Source organism: Camelina sativa, chromosome 14, assembly GCF_000633955.1.
Source record: "Camelina sativa cultivar DH55 chromosome 14, Cs, whole genome shotgun sequence".
In the NCBI taxonomy this organism is placed as follows: Eukaryota; Viridiplantae; Streptophyta; class Magnoliopsida; order Brassicales; family Brassicaceae; genus Camelina; species Camelina sativa.
In genome coordinates this window covers 30,829,242-30,849,306 of record NC_025698.1, presented here as the reverse complement: position 1 = coordinate 30,849,306, position 20,065 = coordinate 30,829,242, and the positions used below count along the sequence as shown (strand labels likewise).

At 39.7% G+C, this 20,065-nt stretch overlaps 1 protein-coding gene across 1 annotated transcript; it reads left to right on the top strand.

Moving 5' to 3' along the window:
* Positions 580-2,685, top strand: LOC104742983. Its single transcript, XM_010464090.2, has one exon. It carries the CDS (start codon positions 612-614, stop codon positions 2,664-2,666), a length of 2,055 nt encoding a protein of 684 aa, XP_010462392.1. The 5' UTR covers positions 580-611; the 3' UTR covers positions 2,667-2,685.

Genomic DNA, 20,065 nt, shown 5'->3' with positions numbered 1-20,065 from the left:
ACCATACCATCTTTTCTATTTGCTATTTTTAACCGCTCTCTTTTTAACCGCACAAAATTTTCTAATCGCCTCGTTTAAACGTGGTCCCCGATTAAAGCACAAAATAGACTTGAAAGAGATGTTTGTTAAAAAAAAAAAAAAATACTTGAAGGGAGATCTGGTCTTATTGAATAGTAGTATACTTTAGTTGACTCAAATAAATGCTTATTGAAAGAAACCACATGCCGTCATTATATTAAAAGAATAGTAAGAAATTTTCCAACTGTCGCTAATATTTTAGTATGCTTCAGATTTTGAAATTATTAAAAGTCATGTTAATAATAGTATTACTACGAGCTGGCAAGAACGTTTTCCAAAGTACGATTACATAAATCGTCATCATCCTCATCATCGTCATCATCGAGTATAGCTGGAACTAGTTTTGTTCTAACTACAGCTGGATTAAGAGAGGGGGAAAAAAAAAAAGACTTGAGTAAGTCAGACTTAATAGCGAAACTAGTCTGGGAAAGATCTTATATAATGACAAATATAGAGGCAGAAAAATCTATGAACTGAAACCTTTATTTACATAATCTTTCATTTGCTTCTTTTTTCATTCCAAAGAAACCCATATGGAACCACCTCGTTATTATTCTAGAGCTAAACCCCAATGTCGTCTGTCGGATCCGGCTCACCCGCACAAGCTTTGTCGACGGCAACGGCGATTTAATGGTCCACTTTCTAACTGCTATACGTGCAAAGGCAAGCATATAGAGGGTAGAAAGTACTATTACTATTGTGCTACTTGCAATTTAGAGTTTCACAGAGGCTGTCACCTCTATCCGCCGGAGATAAGACACCCTTTTCACCCCTCTCACCCTCTCACCCTCGTCTCCTTACCACCTGATTTTGATGTTTCTAAAGTACCCCCCAATTTCTGGGACGGCTCCTCAAGGGCTTCAGAAGGATCGATACACGAATTTGATGTTGACTCTGAAGACGGTGGCCATGATGATGACGACAACAATTTGAATGAGGATGATGTTATTATTGCTAATGATAATAATGGTGATGGCGATGGTGACAGTGATGGTAATGATTATATTGATGGTGGCAATGATGGTGATGACGATGATGATTATGATTTTGGACCTGATCGTTATACTCGTGTTGCTGGATATTATTGTCATAATTATGATTATCACTATAATGCTGCCTATGTCTCTTTATCTGGCGGAAATGATGACCGCAAATGCAAATGTTGTCAAGATCCTTTAAAAGAGGTACATTATCATTGTTCTATCTGCAAGTTCAATCTTAACATGAGTTGCTCGTTGAGACCACCACCTCCAGCTATCTCACACTTGAAAAGTCACGAGCACACTTTCACCCTGTTCCCTATACGACTCCCTTCGCCATGTGATGTTTGTGGCTTGTCTTTAAGCAACACCAAAGATCACATCTACGCTTGTCTCCCTTGCAGCCACATGGTCCACAGATCATGTATCTATTTACCTCGTGTCATTCAGATTACCCGACACCGACACCGTCTCTCCCTCACTTCCTCCCTTCAACCTGGTGATTTCGCTTGCGGAGTTTGTCGCCAAACCGTCAACATCAACTACGGGCAATACTCTTGTAACAAGGGATGCAACTATGCTGTCCACTCGAAATGTGCAACGAGGGAAGATGTGTGGGATGGACAAGATCTTGAAGGAGTGCCTGAAGAACCCGATGAAGATGTCGAGCCATTTGTGAGGATTGATGAAGAGACGATTAAACATTTCAGTCATGAGCATCATCTGAAGCTCCATGAAATGAATACCATTTGCGAGAAAGATAAGCTTTGCGAGGCATGTACTATCCCAATTATAATCTCTCAGAGATTTTATGGTTGTATGGAGTGTGATTTTGTTCTCGACGAATCATGTGCATCTCTTCCTCTCAAAGTATACCATCCACTACATAAACACAATCTTACCCTCCGCCCCTTCCCTACTCATGAGTTCTCCAAGATCGTGGATAATATTTCTGCCAAAGGCATATTTGAATGTGATGGTTGCCACCGACTAGGTTGTGGGTTCATGTACAGATGCAGTGAAAAAATTTGTGGTTTTCGACTAGATGTCAGGTGCGCCTCCCTTCCAGATCCTTTAAGTCATGGCTGTCATCCACATGATCTATTCTTCAACTTGACCAAAGGTAATTGCATGGGGTGTGGTTCTGATAAGTGTTCATCCTTTTTCCTAGAATGTATTAAATGCAACTCTTTTTTGGGTATAAAATGTGCCTCTTTGCCGTGTGAGGCACACTACAAACACGATAGACATCCACTCACTCTCTGCTGCGGTGAAGAAGATAAAACAAGTGGCCAATACTGGTGTGAGATATGTGAATCAGAATTAGATCCAAAAACATGGTTTTTTACATGTGACTGTTGTAGGATCACTCTCCATGTCGACTGTTTAATGGGGAAAGATATGTACATGAAGCTTCCATACATCTTCAAAATAGGTCATCGTCGTCGTGAAGTTGAAATTGCTCGCAATGATGGTAACTCTCGGCTGTTTTGCACTAAATGTAAACGTCATTGTATGCAGACTTTACTATACAAGAGGATAGGTAGACACCAAAGTTATTGTACTCTTAAATGTTTGGGAGATCGGCTTATGCTAGAATTCTATTAAAATGATGATGGATGATACAAAGTCTGAGTATGAAATGAGGCACTGAAAAAGAATTTCAATTTCGTGTATTTTCATATGTTTTAGAATTTAATCAAAGTCTTTTGGTTTCTCGGTTATGTTCAAGTTTTTGTTTACTAATACAATAAAATAAAACTATTCCAGAATTAAAATAAGATTGCATAAGTTTTCATAACTGAGGACTCACTGAAAAAGTTTAACCTTCTATCTTTGCTGATACTAACAGTTTTTTGTCCAAACCAGCCACATAGAAGGAAATTAATGTAGCTTTTGTTTATGATGCATGCGGAAAAGACTCCGGATCATGATGGTATGACGGCTTTGTTTTACCAAAAGATGTGGGGTACAATTAAAGGTGATTTAGTCTTGTTGGTAAATTCTTTCTTAGAGGAAGGGTTTTTTTTTTTTTTTAATAAATGGTTAAATATGATTAACAGTTTTTTAATCCCAAGACTGGTAGGCCGACTTGCATGACCGAATTACGACCTATCAGTCTCTGTAATATTGGGTATAAGGTTATTTCAAAGGTGCTATGTCAGCTGTTACAAATGTTCTTGCCAAAGCTCATCTCATAAATACAATCGGCGTTTGTGGAAGGGAGACTAATTTCAGAGAATATTTTGATAGCACAGAAAATTTTTGACAACCTTCGGACGAATCCGTCATGTAAAGGGTCATAGTTATTAAAATAGATATGAGTAAAGAATATGATCGGGTTAAATGTCCATTTATTGAACACTTGTTTAGGAAGATGGGTTTTTGTGAGACGTGAATTTTCTGCATAATGTGGTGTGTATTAATTATAAGGTGTTACTAAATGCTCAATCCAGAGGATAATCATACCGAAGAGGGGTCTCAGGCAAGGTGATCCATTGTATCCCTTTTTATCCATTTTGTGTACAGTGGTGCTAATTGTGAATATTAAGAAAACGGAGGCTGATAAGTTTATCACTGGAATCAGGATGTCTACAACTAGTCCCCAATATCTCATCTTTTTGTTTGTAGATGACAATTTTTTTTCTGTCGAATGTTTTTTCTTTTGTTCAACAAAGGTTACGGTTACATAACAGGGTGGATGATTAATTGGTCAACCATATATAACTATTTTGCATAACTATTTCGCAAATAAACCGTAAACTAGGAGATATCCCGTGCTTAAAGCACAAATCAACATTTTTAAAAAAATTTATAATATAATAAGAAAAATTATTGTTTTTTTTTTTAAAAGTTATTTTATTTGAGATAATATATATTTTTAATTGTTATGTAAATCTATTAGTCTATTTGAATACTAATTATTTTAGAATATTATAGTATTTTATTTTGACGTATTATTACAGTTTTATATTGTTTGTTTGTTGTATTTGCATAATTATTTTGTGAAATATAAAATAGTAATTTTAATATTATAATTGTGAGCAAATAAAAATTATTAATTTATCATCTATATAAATTTAGTTTTACCAACCCGCCAATGTGGAAATTAAAACACAAATTTTCATACATTGAGTAATATATATTCGTTTTAAAAAATTCAAATCACAACATATACAGAAAAAAATAAATATGCATTTTATTAATTATAAGTAATATATGAAAATTCCAAACAATTTGTAAATAAAATAAAATAAAGATGATAGAAGAATCATAATTTGAAATCTTAACAAAATCTTCGAATTTAGTTATTAAAAATAATTGTATTGTATATTTGGATATAAAATCTTAGTTTTTAAAAATTGTGATTGGTTTATATATTTTTAAAAAAATAATTATTAATTTCGTCCATAATTTATTAGAGAGAGAAAATATTTTTTTTTAGATTTTTTAGATTTTTTTAAAATTTTTTAAATATTTGATTTGTGAGTGTTTTTTTATTTTTACTTAATTATATTTATTTAAATTAGTTAATTAAGCTTAATTAATTTTTTCTAATGGCAATTAAATGTTATTTTTTACACATTTTAAGGTTAGTTTCATATTTGTACTTCCCAATTAATATAATAGGATAACAAATACTGAAATCATAAAAGCCATGTTCCATATTCGCGATAGTTTTGATACCAATAGACGAGACGACTATATCATTTTGGTCGCAAATTGTGACGTCTTAGAAACTCTGTTTTTTTAGTCTCTAGCTTTAGTGGCAAAAATAGTCACAAATTTGAAATGCGTAGTTGAAAATTTAATTAAAACTTACAGTTTCATTGCAAATTAGTCTATATATACAGTTGGTAAAATGTGGGAAACATAAGCAAAATAGAGATCCTAACTGTTTGGTGGAAACTCAGGGCGATAATGAACCGGATGGGCGATTCTAGGGTTTTAACTCAGGATGAACCGGATGTGACGATGGTCGATGTGGGGGACAGAGGGCAACCACCGGGTGATCCTCCTGATGGTCCTGGCCGGTGGGTACAAAATGTGAAAGGCAGTAACGCAGGGAGATGTTGAAACCGGAGAGTGTGCTGGAATACTCGTTTGTTTCAGAGAGAGTACGATTGGACTTTCCTGATGGTGAGGATGGAGAGCCCATGGTGTCAATTGCGGAGGAAGTCTTGGATGCGATGAATGGGTTGTGGAAAAGGTGTATGATCGTGAAAGTACTGGGACGGAATGTTGCTCTTCCGGTGTTGACTCGCAAGCTCAAGGAGTTATGGAGACCAAGTGGGGCGATGTATGTGATGGAACTTCCCCGTCAGTTTTTCATGATACATTTTGAGTTGGAGGAGGAATATATGGCGGCGTTGACAGAGGGTCCGTGGAGAGCTTTTGGTAGTAATCTTATGGTAAGAGATTGGGCTCCAGACTTTGATCCCTTACGGGATGAGATTGTGACAACTCCGGTGTGGATTAGGTTCTCGAATCTACGTTTTAATTTTTACCATGAAGCGATTCTGATGGGGATAGCCGGAGGATTGGGTAAACCACTTCGCGTTGATGGTACTACGCTAAATCTTGAAAGAGGTCGGTTTGCCAGGGTCTGTGTTGAAGTGAATCTGCGGAAACCATTAAAAGGGACTATACTGGTCAATGGGGAGCGGTAATTTGTCTCCTATGAAGGGCTAGCGGAGATTTGTTCCGCTTGTGGTTTGTACGGGCACATGGTTCATGCATGTCCTCAGAAGATGGTTGAGAATCGGGCTAAGCATGTTGTTGATGGCAGGGTTAGTAGGAGTGAATCAAGTGTTCCGGCCAAAATGAATGCGAGCAACGTTTCCGAGGACGGGTTTACACCGGCCAGGGGTTCCGGAAGGCGGACCGGGTCACCACCGATGAGAAGGGTTAATTCCACGGCGGGTGGGTCGCAAGCGGAACACGGAAGGAATCTAGAGATATTGCGGTATCTAATAGATTCGGGGGGCTAGAAAATGAGATGTTGGCAACAGATTTAAGGGAAGTTGTGCTATCATTGGCTGAGGATAAGGAAAATGCAATATCCTCGAATATTCCTATCGTTGATGTGGGTTTGAAGAATGGTAAGGGTTTGGTATTGGCAGATGACGTGGGGGAGGGGAAAGGTAGGTTCCACGAGGGAACAAATGTTAGGCGATGAGGGGGAAGCAAGCCCATTATGATTAATGGGCCAGAATTTAAAGCTACGAAAGTTACACGGCCCACGAGAGGGTTAGTGTATGGCCCGATAAGGAAGGTGATTGAATTGTCAGACTCGGGAAAGAGATTGAGAGTGGAGTCGGAGGTAGTCGGGCGGTCAGAAGGGTGTTTTGCCACGGGGACTGACGGGAAGGCGGAGCTTGCATCGGTTTCCCGATGTTCAGACGGCGGGTCAATAATCCCCTGAAACTGACTTTCTTTGTGGTGTGGTGAATGAATGATGTATGGAATGATGATGTATGGAATGAATAGAAGTCAGGGTGTTTCAATTCCCCTTATGCAGTTGCAGTATAAGAGGTGTCAATCCTATCTGAGTGATTGTGAACAATTAAGATGTGCATATGAGTCTAAGTCAAGCCAATTGTAAAGATTGTTTGTCACTAACAATCCTAAAATGAGATATGAAATGCAGAAAGTAAAAACAACTAGAACAAGATACTAAATGCAAACAGAACAGACAAATTAAAGCTATAATGAAACTAGAACAGAGATAGACACTATGCTAATGAACTAATGCAAGACAAGTAATGAACAGGAAACTACGTGAATGCAATGGAAATGAAACAGGAATGAAACAAGACAATCACAAATCAAAAACACAAGTTCTGGGGATGAACTCGAGCAGCACTCGACCGAGTGTAGGTCGAGTACGTGGTCGAGCTAGACTTAAACGTGAAAACAGAGCAACACAAGAAAAACAGAGCAATGCTAAAACTAATCAAACAACAAGCAAGCAATGATATTTAGACTAAGATTTCAATAAACAAAGAAGGCCTTGAGGAGGGATTCATGGGCTGAGCTAATCATTGTGGTTATCTAACTTGGTCAACAAATCTCAAGCAAACTTTGAGCTGATCTCTAGACATACTATTCTAAGACATGTTTAATCCACTCTCATGGCAAGAAACAATCAAACCTATGCATTTCTAGACTTGTTCTCACAAAGAAAAGAATCTACACAAGCAGGCATTAAGCAATACATCTCAAACCAAACAAGACTTCTAATCTCTTAGCAAGCCTAATGGTAAGCTCTAGATCTAGCCTTATCTATGCTCCTTAGACATTGGTGTGATGCTAAGATGCTTGAAATCAAACCCTACCTTCTCAGATATAGGATCAGCATTAAGATCATCTAGCCTAGAAGAGATCTACAACAATCAAGCTTGACCAAATCAAACAAACCACAAGATCAACCCAGCCTAACCCATCCTCAAGGTCCTAAACAAACTACTCACAAGAACACATGGTGAAATATGTCAAAAACCCAGAAAATAATGAAACTTGCATCATTAGAAAGATGAAACAGAGATCTACAATATTGATGAAGGAATAAAACTCGAAATCTTAATACTTTGAAAGTTATGAAACAAACAAAATATAAGAATCTAGTCTTTCTCTCTCAAACAAGTACAAAATCTAAAAATAAAAGAAAGTGCAAAAGGAATAAAATCTAAAAAAGGTAAAAACTAGGTTTTAGACTCTCTAAAAAGCTGGACTCTTTGGTGGCTGCAGGTACAAGGGCCTTATATAGGAGGTGAGGTGGAAGCCCTAAAAATACAAAAAGTCAAAGTAGTCAACGGCTCGGTCAACTCGACCAGTGCTCGGTCGAGTGGCTGGTCGAGCTGGCTTCTCTCGTGCATTCTCCACTCGGTCGAGTCCTCCTCAGCACACGGTCGAGTGGTGGTCGAGTGGTGCGGTCGAGTTGGACTCCGGACCTTGATTCTACAGCCTTAACTCTCTTGTTTTCTCCTCAGGATAGCTTCACTTCTCCTCAGCATTGCTTCCATGCTCCTTAAGCTCCAAAATCACCTGTTTATGCATGAAAAGATGCAAATGCAATGCAACTATACTCTAATGCATGATTAGTCCTAAAGCTACACAATAATGGCCTAAATAAATAACAAAAAATATAAAAATTATAAATAAACTAAGGGAAAACAAGGTAAAATATATGAACATCAACACCCCCAAACTTAGTCTTTGCTTGCCCTCAAGCAAATAATCAAGACAAAAGAAGGTAGGTGAGGTTTGAAAGTGGGATCTCAGCTCCTAAAGCTTGCAAATAGACTATCTAGAATCAATGTCCAAGTTACTAGTACTATGATGCAAGTTGAATGAGCTATACTTAAAGACTTTAGACAAGCATATCACAACCTTCACTGATTTGAGCCTTAGACATCCACATGCATTCAAATCAACCATTTCCTTTAACATTCATTAATCAAGAACATGAATCAATTCTATGCAATGCTTAAACTCATTTGGCTTGGCAGTAAAAGGTTTAGAGACAATGATGGTCTCTTTTTAGAGTAGGGCTTATCAATATCAAGGTTCTCTCATAAAAAATGGATTGAGCTTTAGAAGAATGCTAAAGGTAAGAACACTTAGACACATACAAGAACAAAACCTTGTCTACCCAAAGGCACCCAAAGTGTTTATCCTATCAATCTAAACCCAATTGATCCTAGTGCTACCCTTTAACTTCTTTTCTTCTTTTTCACCCTTTTCTCTTTTGGTTTTAAAGTCTTAGGAGAGGTTTCTTATTTGATCTTTCTAGTGGAATGGGGGATTCTTACTTATTTGCTATGGTTCTCTTTTCTTCTTATTCTTAAGACATATAAGCATTTTGCTAGACTTCTCTTTTCTTTCTTTCTTTTCTTTAACTAGAACCATCTTTAAACAACCTTATTCTTCCCATTCTTTCACTAGACTTTAAATTTTCTTAAACACATTCCCCTCCTAAAGACTCTAACCTTTTCTTTCTCTTTTTCCTCTTTTCTTTTCATAATAGCCAAGTCCCAAACCCAACAAGTGAACCACCTAGTCCTATCTAGTTTGAAAAATGCAAACTAGAACTACACAAGGCTTTACTCTTGTCAGTTCAAACCTAACACTTTCTACCAAGCTCAATCCCAAAAATAGGCCTCACACACACAAGAATAAACATGGCTTGAAAGAAGGTTTGGTTTAGGGGTAGGGGAACTGATTCTTAATGAGGAAATCAGCTACTTGGATCAACAAGAGTGGTAAAAAGGAAGAAGATGATCCAAATATGTATGTGGTATCCATGAGTTTAAAGCATTGCACACATTGATAATTGAAAGTCAATATTAGGTTCTTATAAATAGGAAATGGTTTCAAATCTCAACATGCTTCAATTTAGACCAAATGCAATGTAGGAATTCAAGGCTTGGTTCAATCTTATTCTAACCACTCAACTAGCATCAAAGTACTATTAACTTGGGCATTGATCCTAGTCTAGTGAATAAACAAGCTAATAAGGGAATACTCATCATAGATCCCTAATGCAAGTACTATACAATCCTACATGAAACATGCTAAACAAGATCCTAATGTGCAGTGCAAACTACATGAACACTTTTTTTTTATAAAGATTTTTGCAAAAATTTTCAAATTTTTAGGGTTTTTCTATGCCTTAGATGCTATGCAAGTATTAACATGATGATGCTAAAAATTTGAAATAAGAATCACAAAACACAATGTCAAATGCTATCTCAAACCCTCCCCCAAACTTAAATCACACAGTCCCTGTGTGAAAGAAATTTGATTGAGGATTCAAGATGAAAAACAAAAAACAAAACACAATGTCAAATGCAATGATATCTACAAGTGAAGGTGATAGTGGTACCTTAGGGATTGTGGAAGTAGTTGTCCACATCCATCTGCATGCTGTCATAGGAGTAGTTGGGGTCTTGCTGGTGACTTGGAGGTGGAGATTGGGGCAGCTCGACGATGGGAATCGACCGGGACTCGGTCGAGTACGTGCTCGAGTGGGGGGGTCGAGCTGGACCACGAATCTTCTTTTCCTCTTCTATCTGGTCTCCCTTGCTTCCCTGATCGTGAAAATACCAAAACAAAATCAAAATACCAAAAACCTTAAACAATATGTACATGGATACCTTAGGGACTTCCTCCCTAGTGAGCTTGTTTAAAGTCACTAAGCTTGACTTTGGTGTCCTTTTTAGGCTTGTGGAGCATCTTGGAGAAGCATTGTGAACTTCTCAGGTGTTTCCTTTTCTCCCAAATACTTCTTAACTCTCTGACCATTGACTGTGAACTCACTACCATCCTTGTTGAGAAGTGTGACAGCCCCATATGGTAGGATCTCCTTTATCTTAAAAGGGCCTCCCCATCTACTTTTCAACTTCCCAGGGAATAACTTGAGTCTTGAATTGTAAAGCAAAGCTTGGTCTCCAGCCTGTAAGTCTTTGATGAGAATCTTCTTATCATGGAAGGCTTTAGTTCTTTCCTTGTAGATTTTGGAGTTTTCATAAGCTTCCAATCTGATTTCCTCAAGCTCATGCAATTCAAGGCTTCTCTTAGCTTGTGCTGTCTCTAGATCCAAGTTCAAAAGTTTGATTGCCCATAGGGCTTTGTACTCAACTTCAACTGGGAGATGGCAAGACTTGCCATAGACCAGTTGGAATGGGGTTCTTCCTATAGGTGTCTTGAAAGCTGTTCTATAGGCCCAAAGTGTTTCATCAAGTTTACTAGACCAATCCTTTCTTGTTGCTCCTACTATTCTTGATAGAATGGCCTTGATTTGTTTGTTTGACACTTCAACTTGTCCACTTGTTTGGGGGTGGTAGGCTGTAGACACCTTGTGTTTGACTCCATACTTCCTTAGCATTCCTTCAAAGATCTTGTTGATGAAGTGTGTTCCTCCATCACTAATCACAGCTCTTGGAATTCCATACCTTGGGAAGATTATGGTCTTAAAAAGTTTAAGTACCACTTTGTGATCATTAGTAGGGCTGGCAATAGCCTCTACCCACTTGGAGACATAGTCCACTGCCACTAATATGTAGACATTCCCATTTGAAGGAGGATTAAAAGGTCCCATGAAATCAATTCCCCACACATCAAATATCTCAACTTCCAGAATTGGGTTTTGGGGCATTTCATTCCTTCTTGTGATATTTCCCATTCTTTGGCAAGCATCACACTTTGTGATGAACTTGTGAGTGTCTTTGAATAGTGTAGGCCACCATAGACCAGCTTGTAAGACTTTCTGGGCAGTTTTGAAAGTTGCAAAATGGCCTCCATAAGTGGAACCATGACAATGCCCTAGCACTCCTTCAACTTCATTTTCTGCTATGCACCTTCTAAACAACCCATCTGATCCCTTTTTGTATAAGTAAGGTTCATCCCAATAGTACCCATTGATGTCCTTGAGGAGCTTTTTCTTCTTATAAGGGTCCATATCTGCTGGGACTTCTTCACACACCTTGTAATTGACTATGTCAGCATACCAAGGTAGATCTTCACTTTCAAGTGCCATCCACTCCTCCATCTCATCCTGCTCGATCGTGTGCCCAAACATACTCGATCGAGTGCATGCTCGAGTAGGCGGTCGAGTTGGAGGCCGAGTTGTCCCTATCAGCATCAGCTTCTCCTCAGGCATTGAATCATCGATTGGAATCTCCTCCTCTATCCTCATTCTGGACAAATGATCAGCTACTCCATTCTCAATCCCTTTTTTATCAACTATTTCCATGTCAAACTCTTGGAGAAGCAGAATCCATCTTAACAACCTTGGTTTTGTGTCCTTCTTTGAGTAGATGTGCCTCAAAGCAGCATGATCGGTGTACACAATTACTTTGGACCCTACTAAGTAACTTCTGAATTTTTCAAAGGCAAAGACCACTGCTAGAAGCTCTTTCTCTGTTGTTGAATATCTTCCTTGAGTTTCATCCAAGGTCCTACTTGCATAGTGAATAACATGCAGCTTCTTATCTTTTTTCTGTCCCAGAACTGCTCCTACTGCAAAGTCTGAAGCATCACACATAATCTCAAATGGAAGATCCCAGTTTGGAGCTTGGACTATTGGGGCTGATATCAAAGCAGCCTTGATCTCCTTGAAAGCCTTCAAGCAATCTTCATCAAAGTTGAACTCAGTCTCCTTGCAAAGCAACCTTGTCAATGGCCTAGCTATCTTTGAGAAATCCTTGATGAACCTTCTATAAAATCCAGCATGACCAAGAAAGCTTCTTATGTCCTTAACTGTTTTTGGTGGTTGAAGTTGAACCATGACTTCAATTTTTGCTTTGTCAACCTCAATACCCTTCTCTGAAATCTTATGACCAAGAACTATCCCTTCTTCAACCATGAAGTGACATTTTTCCCAATTTAAGACTAGATTTGTCTCCTCACATCTCTTTAAAACTCTACATAGATTAGTAAGAAAAGAAGAAAAGGAATCCCCATAGACAGAGAAGTCATCCATAAAAACTTCAACCACATCCTCAATAAGATCAGAGAAGATTGACATCATGCACCTTTGAAAGGTAGCTAGAGCATTACATAATCCAAATGACATCCTCCTATATGCAAAGGTACCATATGGACATGTGAATGTTGTCTTCTCTTGATCATTGGGATGAATAGGAATTTGGAAAAATCCAGAATATCCATCCAAGAAACAGTAATGAGTATGATTGGCTAATCTTTCCAACATTTGATCAATAAATGGAAGAGGAAAATGATCTTTCCTAGTAGCAGAATTAAGCTTCCTATAGTCAATGCACATTCTATGTCCTGTTATGGTTCTAGTGGGAATTAACTCATCATGATCATTCTTTACTACAGTGATTCCTCCTTTTTTAGGGACACAGTGGACTGGTGAGACCCAAGTACTATCAGAGATAGGATAGATCACACCAGCTCCAAGCAATTTTAGAATCTCCTTTTTGACTACTTCCTTTAGGTTGGGATTAAGCCTTCTTTGAGGTTCAATACTAGAGTAGGATTCATTTTCAAGGTGGATTCTATGCATGCAAAGACTAGGTGAAATTCCTTTAATGTCATCCAAAGTATAACCAATAGCTTTTCTAAACTTCCTTAGCTCAACAACTAGCAAATCAAGCTCTTTCCTACTCAAGTTAGCATTTACTATCACAGGATAAGTAGAGTTCTCACCTAAAAAGACGTACCTTAGCCCAGAAGGGAGAGGTTTTAGCTCTACTTTTGGTGCGTTCAGTTCAGACCAGTCGTCTGTGTGGGATTCGGCAGTGCACTCGGTCGAGTAGTGTTGGTGCTCGGCCGAGTGTGTGCTCGAGTGGGTGGTCGAGCTATCCGTATCTGCTGTTTGAACTGCCCAAACTTCCTCTCTTAATGCTGGTAACCCCTCAAAAACCTCTGGATGGTGTGATTCTTCACAGGAGTCCAATATATCTTCATAGGCCTTAGTTTCTTCATGGATAAACCCTTCCTCTCCACTTTTGGTCAAAACAGTTCTAAGGTGATCTTGTTCTGCTAGCTCTTCCATCAATTCTCCTGATAAGTTGTCCAACTCTTCAACCCAAAAGACTTGTCCTCCAATTGTTGGTTTCTTCATAGCCTCTACAATGTCAAATGTCATTTTGAGGTCTTCTCCCAAGTTGAGATCAATCTTCCCTTGTCTCACATCAATTATTGCTCCTGCTGTAGCTAGGAAAGGTCTCCCCAAGATCAAAGGATCTTTTGGTTCTTCATCCATTTCCAAGACTACAAAGTCTGTTGGGACTTCCACTGCTCCAACTCTAACTGGTAGATCTTCCAAAACACCATGTGGTAATCTTATTGATCTATCAGCTAGGATTAGGGAGATGTTGCATGGCTTATACCTTGTAAACCCTAGGCGCTTAGCAACTGATAGAGGCATTAGGCTTACTGAGGCTCCCAAATCACAAAGGCATCTATTGAAGGTTAAGGGCCCTATAGAGCAAGGTAGAGTAAAGGAACCAGGATCTCTTAGCTTTTGAGGGTTCACTTGCTTTTGGATTATGGCACTACACTCATGGCTGAGAATCACCATCCCTTGAACTTCCTTGATCCTTTCCATCACAGCATCTTTCAAGAATTTTTGGTAAGGAGGAATCATCACAAAGGCATCTATTAGAGGCATCCTAAGCTCAATCTCTCTAACTTGTTTGTTAAACAATGCCTTGTATTTTTCAACCATCTGTTTCTTAAATCTTCCTGGGAAAGGTAGTGGAGGCTTGTAAGGAGGAGGAATGAACCGGACTTCTTTTTCTTTGGAGGTAACTGGATTGATTTTCTCCTGAGAATCAGCTCGATCGGGTACTCGACCACCTACTCGGTCGAGTGAGTGGTCGAGTGGTACGTCGAATTCAATGGTGTGTTCATCCTGAGTTTCTTCCTGTTGGAAACCCTCCCCTTCCTGAATTCCACTGTCCTCAGTGTTGGGATGTGCTCCTAGCCGTGTTGGTAAGACTCTTCCACTGCGAAGATTGATAGCATTGGCAAATTCAGTAGTTTGTACAATGGTTGTGCCCTTGTGATGGTCATTCTTTGAGGCAGAAGCTTGGTGGTTCTCCATAGTCACAATCCTGGATGTCAGTGTGTCATACTTGGCATGAAGTTCACTGTAAATATCATCTATCCTCTTGTTCAGCTCAGCAATCCTGTTTGTTGTCTCAATCTTGCCTTGTGTTTGCCCAATCAACAACTGTTGCATCATTGCTCTTAAGTCTTGTTCCTGGCCTTGGTTAGTCTGAAACCCTGGTGGGGGACACAATTGGGGCTGGAACACTTGGTGTTGTTGCTTGGGGATGTAGTTTTGTTGCTGTTGAGGTTGTGGAGGTGGATAGACCTGGTCTTGAGGGTTGGCCACATTGGTGCTCCTATAAGAGAGATTGTTGTTCTTGAAACCTCCTTGGTTGTAGCCTTTGAATCCTCCCTGGTTCTGCATGTAGCACAACTCAGCAAATTCAGGCTCCCCCTCTTGAACTGGAGCTTCCTCTTCACCAATGAAGTGAATGGACTTGGATTGGCTGAGGAGGATCTTGTCAAGCTTCTCATTGACCATCTTCAAATCCTTCTTATACTTGTCCTCTTGATCAGTTGAGGAGCTCCTTATGGTCCTATCATAGTCCTCATTATAATTGCCATCAGATTGAGCAAGATTCTCAACTAATTCCCATCCTTCTTCCACATTCTTGTTGAGGAAATTGCCATTAGAGGCTGTGTCAAGAAGCATTCTTATCTTGGGAAGCACTCCTCTATACAAGGTGCTTAGAAGTGACTCATTGCTGAAGCCATGGTGAGGACACTGAGTTTGGAATCCTTTAAACCTCTCCCAAGCTTCACAAAAGCTCTCATTATTCCTTTGAGCAAACCCAGAAATCTCATTCCTCAGCCTAGCAGTCCTTGCATTGGAGAAGAACTTGGCCAGAAAAGCTTTCTTGCATGCATCCCATGTGGTGATAGCTCCAGTAGGTAGAGTCTTCTCCCAAAGGTGAGCTTTGTCTCCAAGAGAAAATGGGAAGAGCCTTAATTTGAATCCATCTTCACTCACTCCATTGATCTTTGTGAGTCCACATATTCTGTCAAACTCATCAAGGTGATCTAGTGGATCCTCCATTGGCAACCCATGAAATTTGTTGGCTTGTATCATTGAGATCAATCCACTCTTGATCTCAAAGTTATTGTTTGCTACTGAAGGTGGCACAATTCCAGTCCTTTGGTTGTGGGTATTGGGTGCATCTCCTGCACCAATGTGCATTGGTCTTTGCTCATGGATAGCTTGTTGCTCCATGATGTCTTGACCTTGTTGTTGTTGAACTACTCCTCCTTGCTTATGTCTAAAACCCTTTTGTAGCCTGTGAATGTTGTCAATAGGCTGTTGAAGACTGTCTTTGCCTTTGGACCTTGTGTGCATCAACAAACTCTACTACAGACTCGAACAGGTACACGGTCGAGCGCAGGCTCGAGTGGGTGGTCGAGTCGACTGGGAAGTAATGGCTAAGTGGATCCGGCTTCTAGCTCGATCAAGTGCTCGATCACAGCTTGGTCGAGTGGTGGTCGAGTAGGTGGTCGAGTGGGTACCTGAAACACAAAACAGCCAAGCAAAGGAAGATTCGAGTTCAGTAACTTCACAAGTGTTTAAACGAACTTAATCTTAGACTAATAATGATCCTAAATGTCACAAAACACACTCAAATGGGCAACGGCGCCAAATTGAAACTGACTTTCTTTGTGGTGTGGTGAATGAATGATGTATGGAATGATGATGTATGGAATGAATAGAAGTCAGGGTGTTTCAATTCCCCTTATGCAGTTGCAGTATAAGAGGTGTCAATCCTATCTGAGTGATTGTGAACAATTAAGATGTGCATATGAGTCTAAGTCAAGCCAATTGTAAAGATTGTTTGTCACTAACAATCCTAAAATGAGATATGAAATGCAGAAAGTAAAAACAACTAGAACAAGATACTAAATGCAAACAGAACAGACAAATTAAAGCTATAATGAAACTAGAACAGAGATAGACACTATGCTAATGAACTAATGCAAGACAAGTAATGAACAGGAAACTACGTGAATGCAATGGAAATGAAACAGGAATGAAACAAGACAATCACAAATCAAAAACACAAGTTCTGGGGATGAACTCGAGCAGCACTCGACCGAGTGTAGGTCGAGTACGTGGTCGAGCTAGACTTAAACGTGAAAACAGAGCAACACAAGAAAAACAGAGCAATGCTAAAACTAATCAAACAACAAGCAAGCAATGATATTTAGACTAAGATTTCAATAAACAAAGAAGGCCTTGAGGAGGGATTCATGGGCTGAGCTAATCATTGTGGTTATCTAACTTGGTCAACAAATCTCAAGCAAACATTGAGCTGATCTCTAGACATACTATTCTAAGACATGTTTAATCCACTCTCATGGCAAGAAACAATCAAACCTATGCATTTCTAGACTTGTTCTCACAAAGAAAAGAATCTACACAAGCAGGCATTAAGCAATACATCTCAAACCAAACAAGACTTCTAATCTCTTAGCAAGCCTAATGGTAAGCTCTAGATCTAGCCTTATCTATGCTCCTTAGACATTGGTGTGATGCTAAGATGCTTGAAATCAAACCCTACCTTCTCAGATATAGGATCAGCATTAAGATCATCTAGCCTAGAAGAGATCTACAACAATCAAGCTTGACCAAATCAAACAAACCACAAGATCAACCCAGCCTAACCCATCCTCAAGGTCCTAAACAAACTACTCACAAGAACACATGGTGAAATATGTCAAAAACCCAGAAAATAATGAAACTTGCATCATTAGAAAGATGAAACAGAGATCTACAATATTGATGAAGGAATAAAACTCGAAATCTTAATACTTTGAAAGTTATGAAACAAACAAAATATAAGAATCTAGTCTTTCTCTCTCAAACAAGTACAAAATCTAAAAAAAAAAAAAAGTGCAAAAGGAATAATATCTAAAAAAGGTAAAAACTAGGTTTTAGACTCTCTAAAAAGCTGGATTCTTTTTTTGGCTGCAAGTACAAGGGCCTTATATAGGAGGTGAGGTGGAAGCCCTAAAAATACAAAAAGTCAAAGCAGTCAACGGCTCGGTCAACTCGACCAGTGCTCGGTCGAGTGGCTGGTCGAGCTGGCTTCTCTCGTGCATTCTCCACTCGGTCGAGTCCTTCTCAGCACACGGTCGAGTGGTAGTCGAGTGGTGCGGTCGAGTTGGACTCCGGACCTTGATTCTACAGCCTTAACTCTCTTGTTTTCTCCTCAGGATTGCTTCACTTCTCCTCAGCATTGCTTCCATGCTCCTTAAGCTCCAAAATCACCTGTTTATGCATGAAAAGATGCAAATGCAATGCAACTATACTCTAATGCATGATTAGTCCTAAAGCTACACAATAATGGCCTAAATAAATAACAAAAAATATAAAAATTATAAATAAACTAAGAGAAAACAAGGTAAAATATATGAACATCATCCCCCAGAATGTCTTGGCGACAAGTGAACCGACTCAAGATACTGCTGTGCAGCTTAGTCCGCCGGGGGAGGAGGCGGCAGTGATGGTGGCGTAATGGGATGCCCCGATAATTCTTATCATTGATTATCGATTTAAGATGAATTGCTTATTCTGGAATTGCCGGGAGGGGGGGGGGGCGAATAAACCCAATTTTTGGAGATCAATTCGATATCTACTGAAGAAATTCAAAACGGACATTCTCGCTTTGTTTGAGACTCATGCTGGTGGAGATAGAGCTGGTGACTATAGTTGCATCTTCGGATCAATTTATTCACGCCCTGGTTGATGATGGAGTTGAGAAAGTTAATGTCATTGTTGTGTATGCAGCCCCGCTTGTCTCACAGAGAAGTGGGTTATGGGGTGGCTTGAAAGATGTAATAGCCGATGTGCAGGGACCACTTATCATCGGAGGGGATTTTAACACTATCTTGCGTATTGATGAGCGAACTGGTGGAAGCGGCCGTTTATCTCCTGACTCACTGGCATTTGGAGAATGGATTAACGAGTTGTCGTTAGTGGATATGGGATTCAAGGGAAACCTGTTCACGTGGAGTCGGGGTCGGGCTGAGAATACGTATGTTGCTAAGCGTTTGGACATGATATTGTGTTGTGCTCACGCACGTCTGAAGTGGCAAGAGGCGGTGGTGACTCATTTGCCGGTTTTAGCGTCTGATCATGCACCCATCTACTTACAGTTATCTCCTGGAATGGATTACGAACCAGGTAGGCGATCGTTCCGTTTTCAGGCTGCCTGGCTCAAACACGCGGGTTTTAAAGAGTTGGTCCTGACGTCTTGGAATGGTGCGTTGCGGACCCCGGAAGCATTGTTTGAACTGCAGAGGAAGTTAAAAAAATGGAACAAAGAGGTTTTTAGTGATGTCCAAATGAGAAAAGACAATCTTGTGGCAGAAATTAAAGTAGTCCAAGATTTGTTAGATACTCATCAGACATATGCTCTTTTACAACAGGAGGATGTACTGGTCAAAGAGTTAGAGATGGTGATGGAGCAGGAGGAATTGCTTTGGTTTCAGAAATCAAGAGAGAAGTGGATAGCTCTGGGGGACCGGAATACGACATACTTCCATACCTCTACCATCATTAGAAGGCGGAGAAATAGAATTGAGATGTTGAAGAATGATGAGGGTGTCTGGATCACAGATAAACAGGAGTTAGAAGACTTAGCTGTGGCTTACTACAAGAGATTGTACTCTATGGATGATGTTGAATCAGTAGCCCCGAAATTGCCACAGCTTGGTTTCATAGCTTTAACGAGGGAGGAGTTGACTCAGTTGAATCAAGCTGTTGTGCCATTGGAGATAGAGAAGTCGGTTAGAACTATGGGGAGCTAAAAAGCTCCTGGGTTAGACGGATACCAGCCAATCTTCTACCAACAATGTTGGGAGACCGTTGGGGAATCAGTGAACCGCTTTGCACTAGAGTTTTTCGAGACGGGTTGTTTGCCGGTAGGTACAAATGATGCACTGCTTGTTTTAATAGCAAAAGTAGTTCAACCGGAGAGGATTATGCAGTTTCGTCCCATTAGTTTGTGTAATGTCTTATTCAAGATAATTACCAAAACTATGGTTATGCGACTTAAGGCGGTGATGCCACAATTGATTGGACCTGCTCAAGCCAGTTTCATTATGGGAAGGTTGAGTACGGATAACATCATTGTGGTCCAAGAGGCTGTGCACTCGATGAGACGAAAGAAAGGGAAGAAAGGTTGGATGTTACTCAAGCTCGATTGGGAGAAGGCATATGATCGTATCCGCTGGGACTTCCTGGAGGACACCTTATATGCAGCGAAGCTCCCAGAGGTTTGGATCAGATATATAATGCAGTGTGTTACTGGTCCATCAATGACTTTGCTGTGGAATGGAGAAAAAACAGAGCCTTTTAAGCCTTCGCGGGGACTAAGACAGGGGGACCCTTTGTCCCCTTATCTTTTTGTACTTTGCCTGGAGAGATT

Bases quoted from the DNA above. Each gene is read 5' to 3' on its own strand.
- LOC104742983 (XM_010464090.2), top strand. From the start codon at position 612: ATGGAACCACCTCGTTATTATTCTAGAGCTAAACCCCAATGTCGTCTG.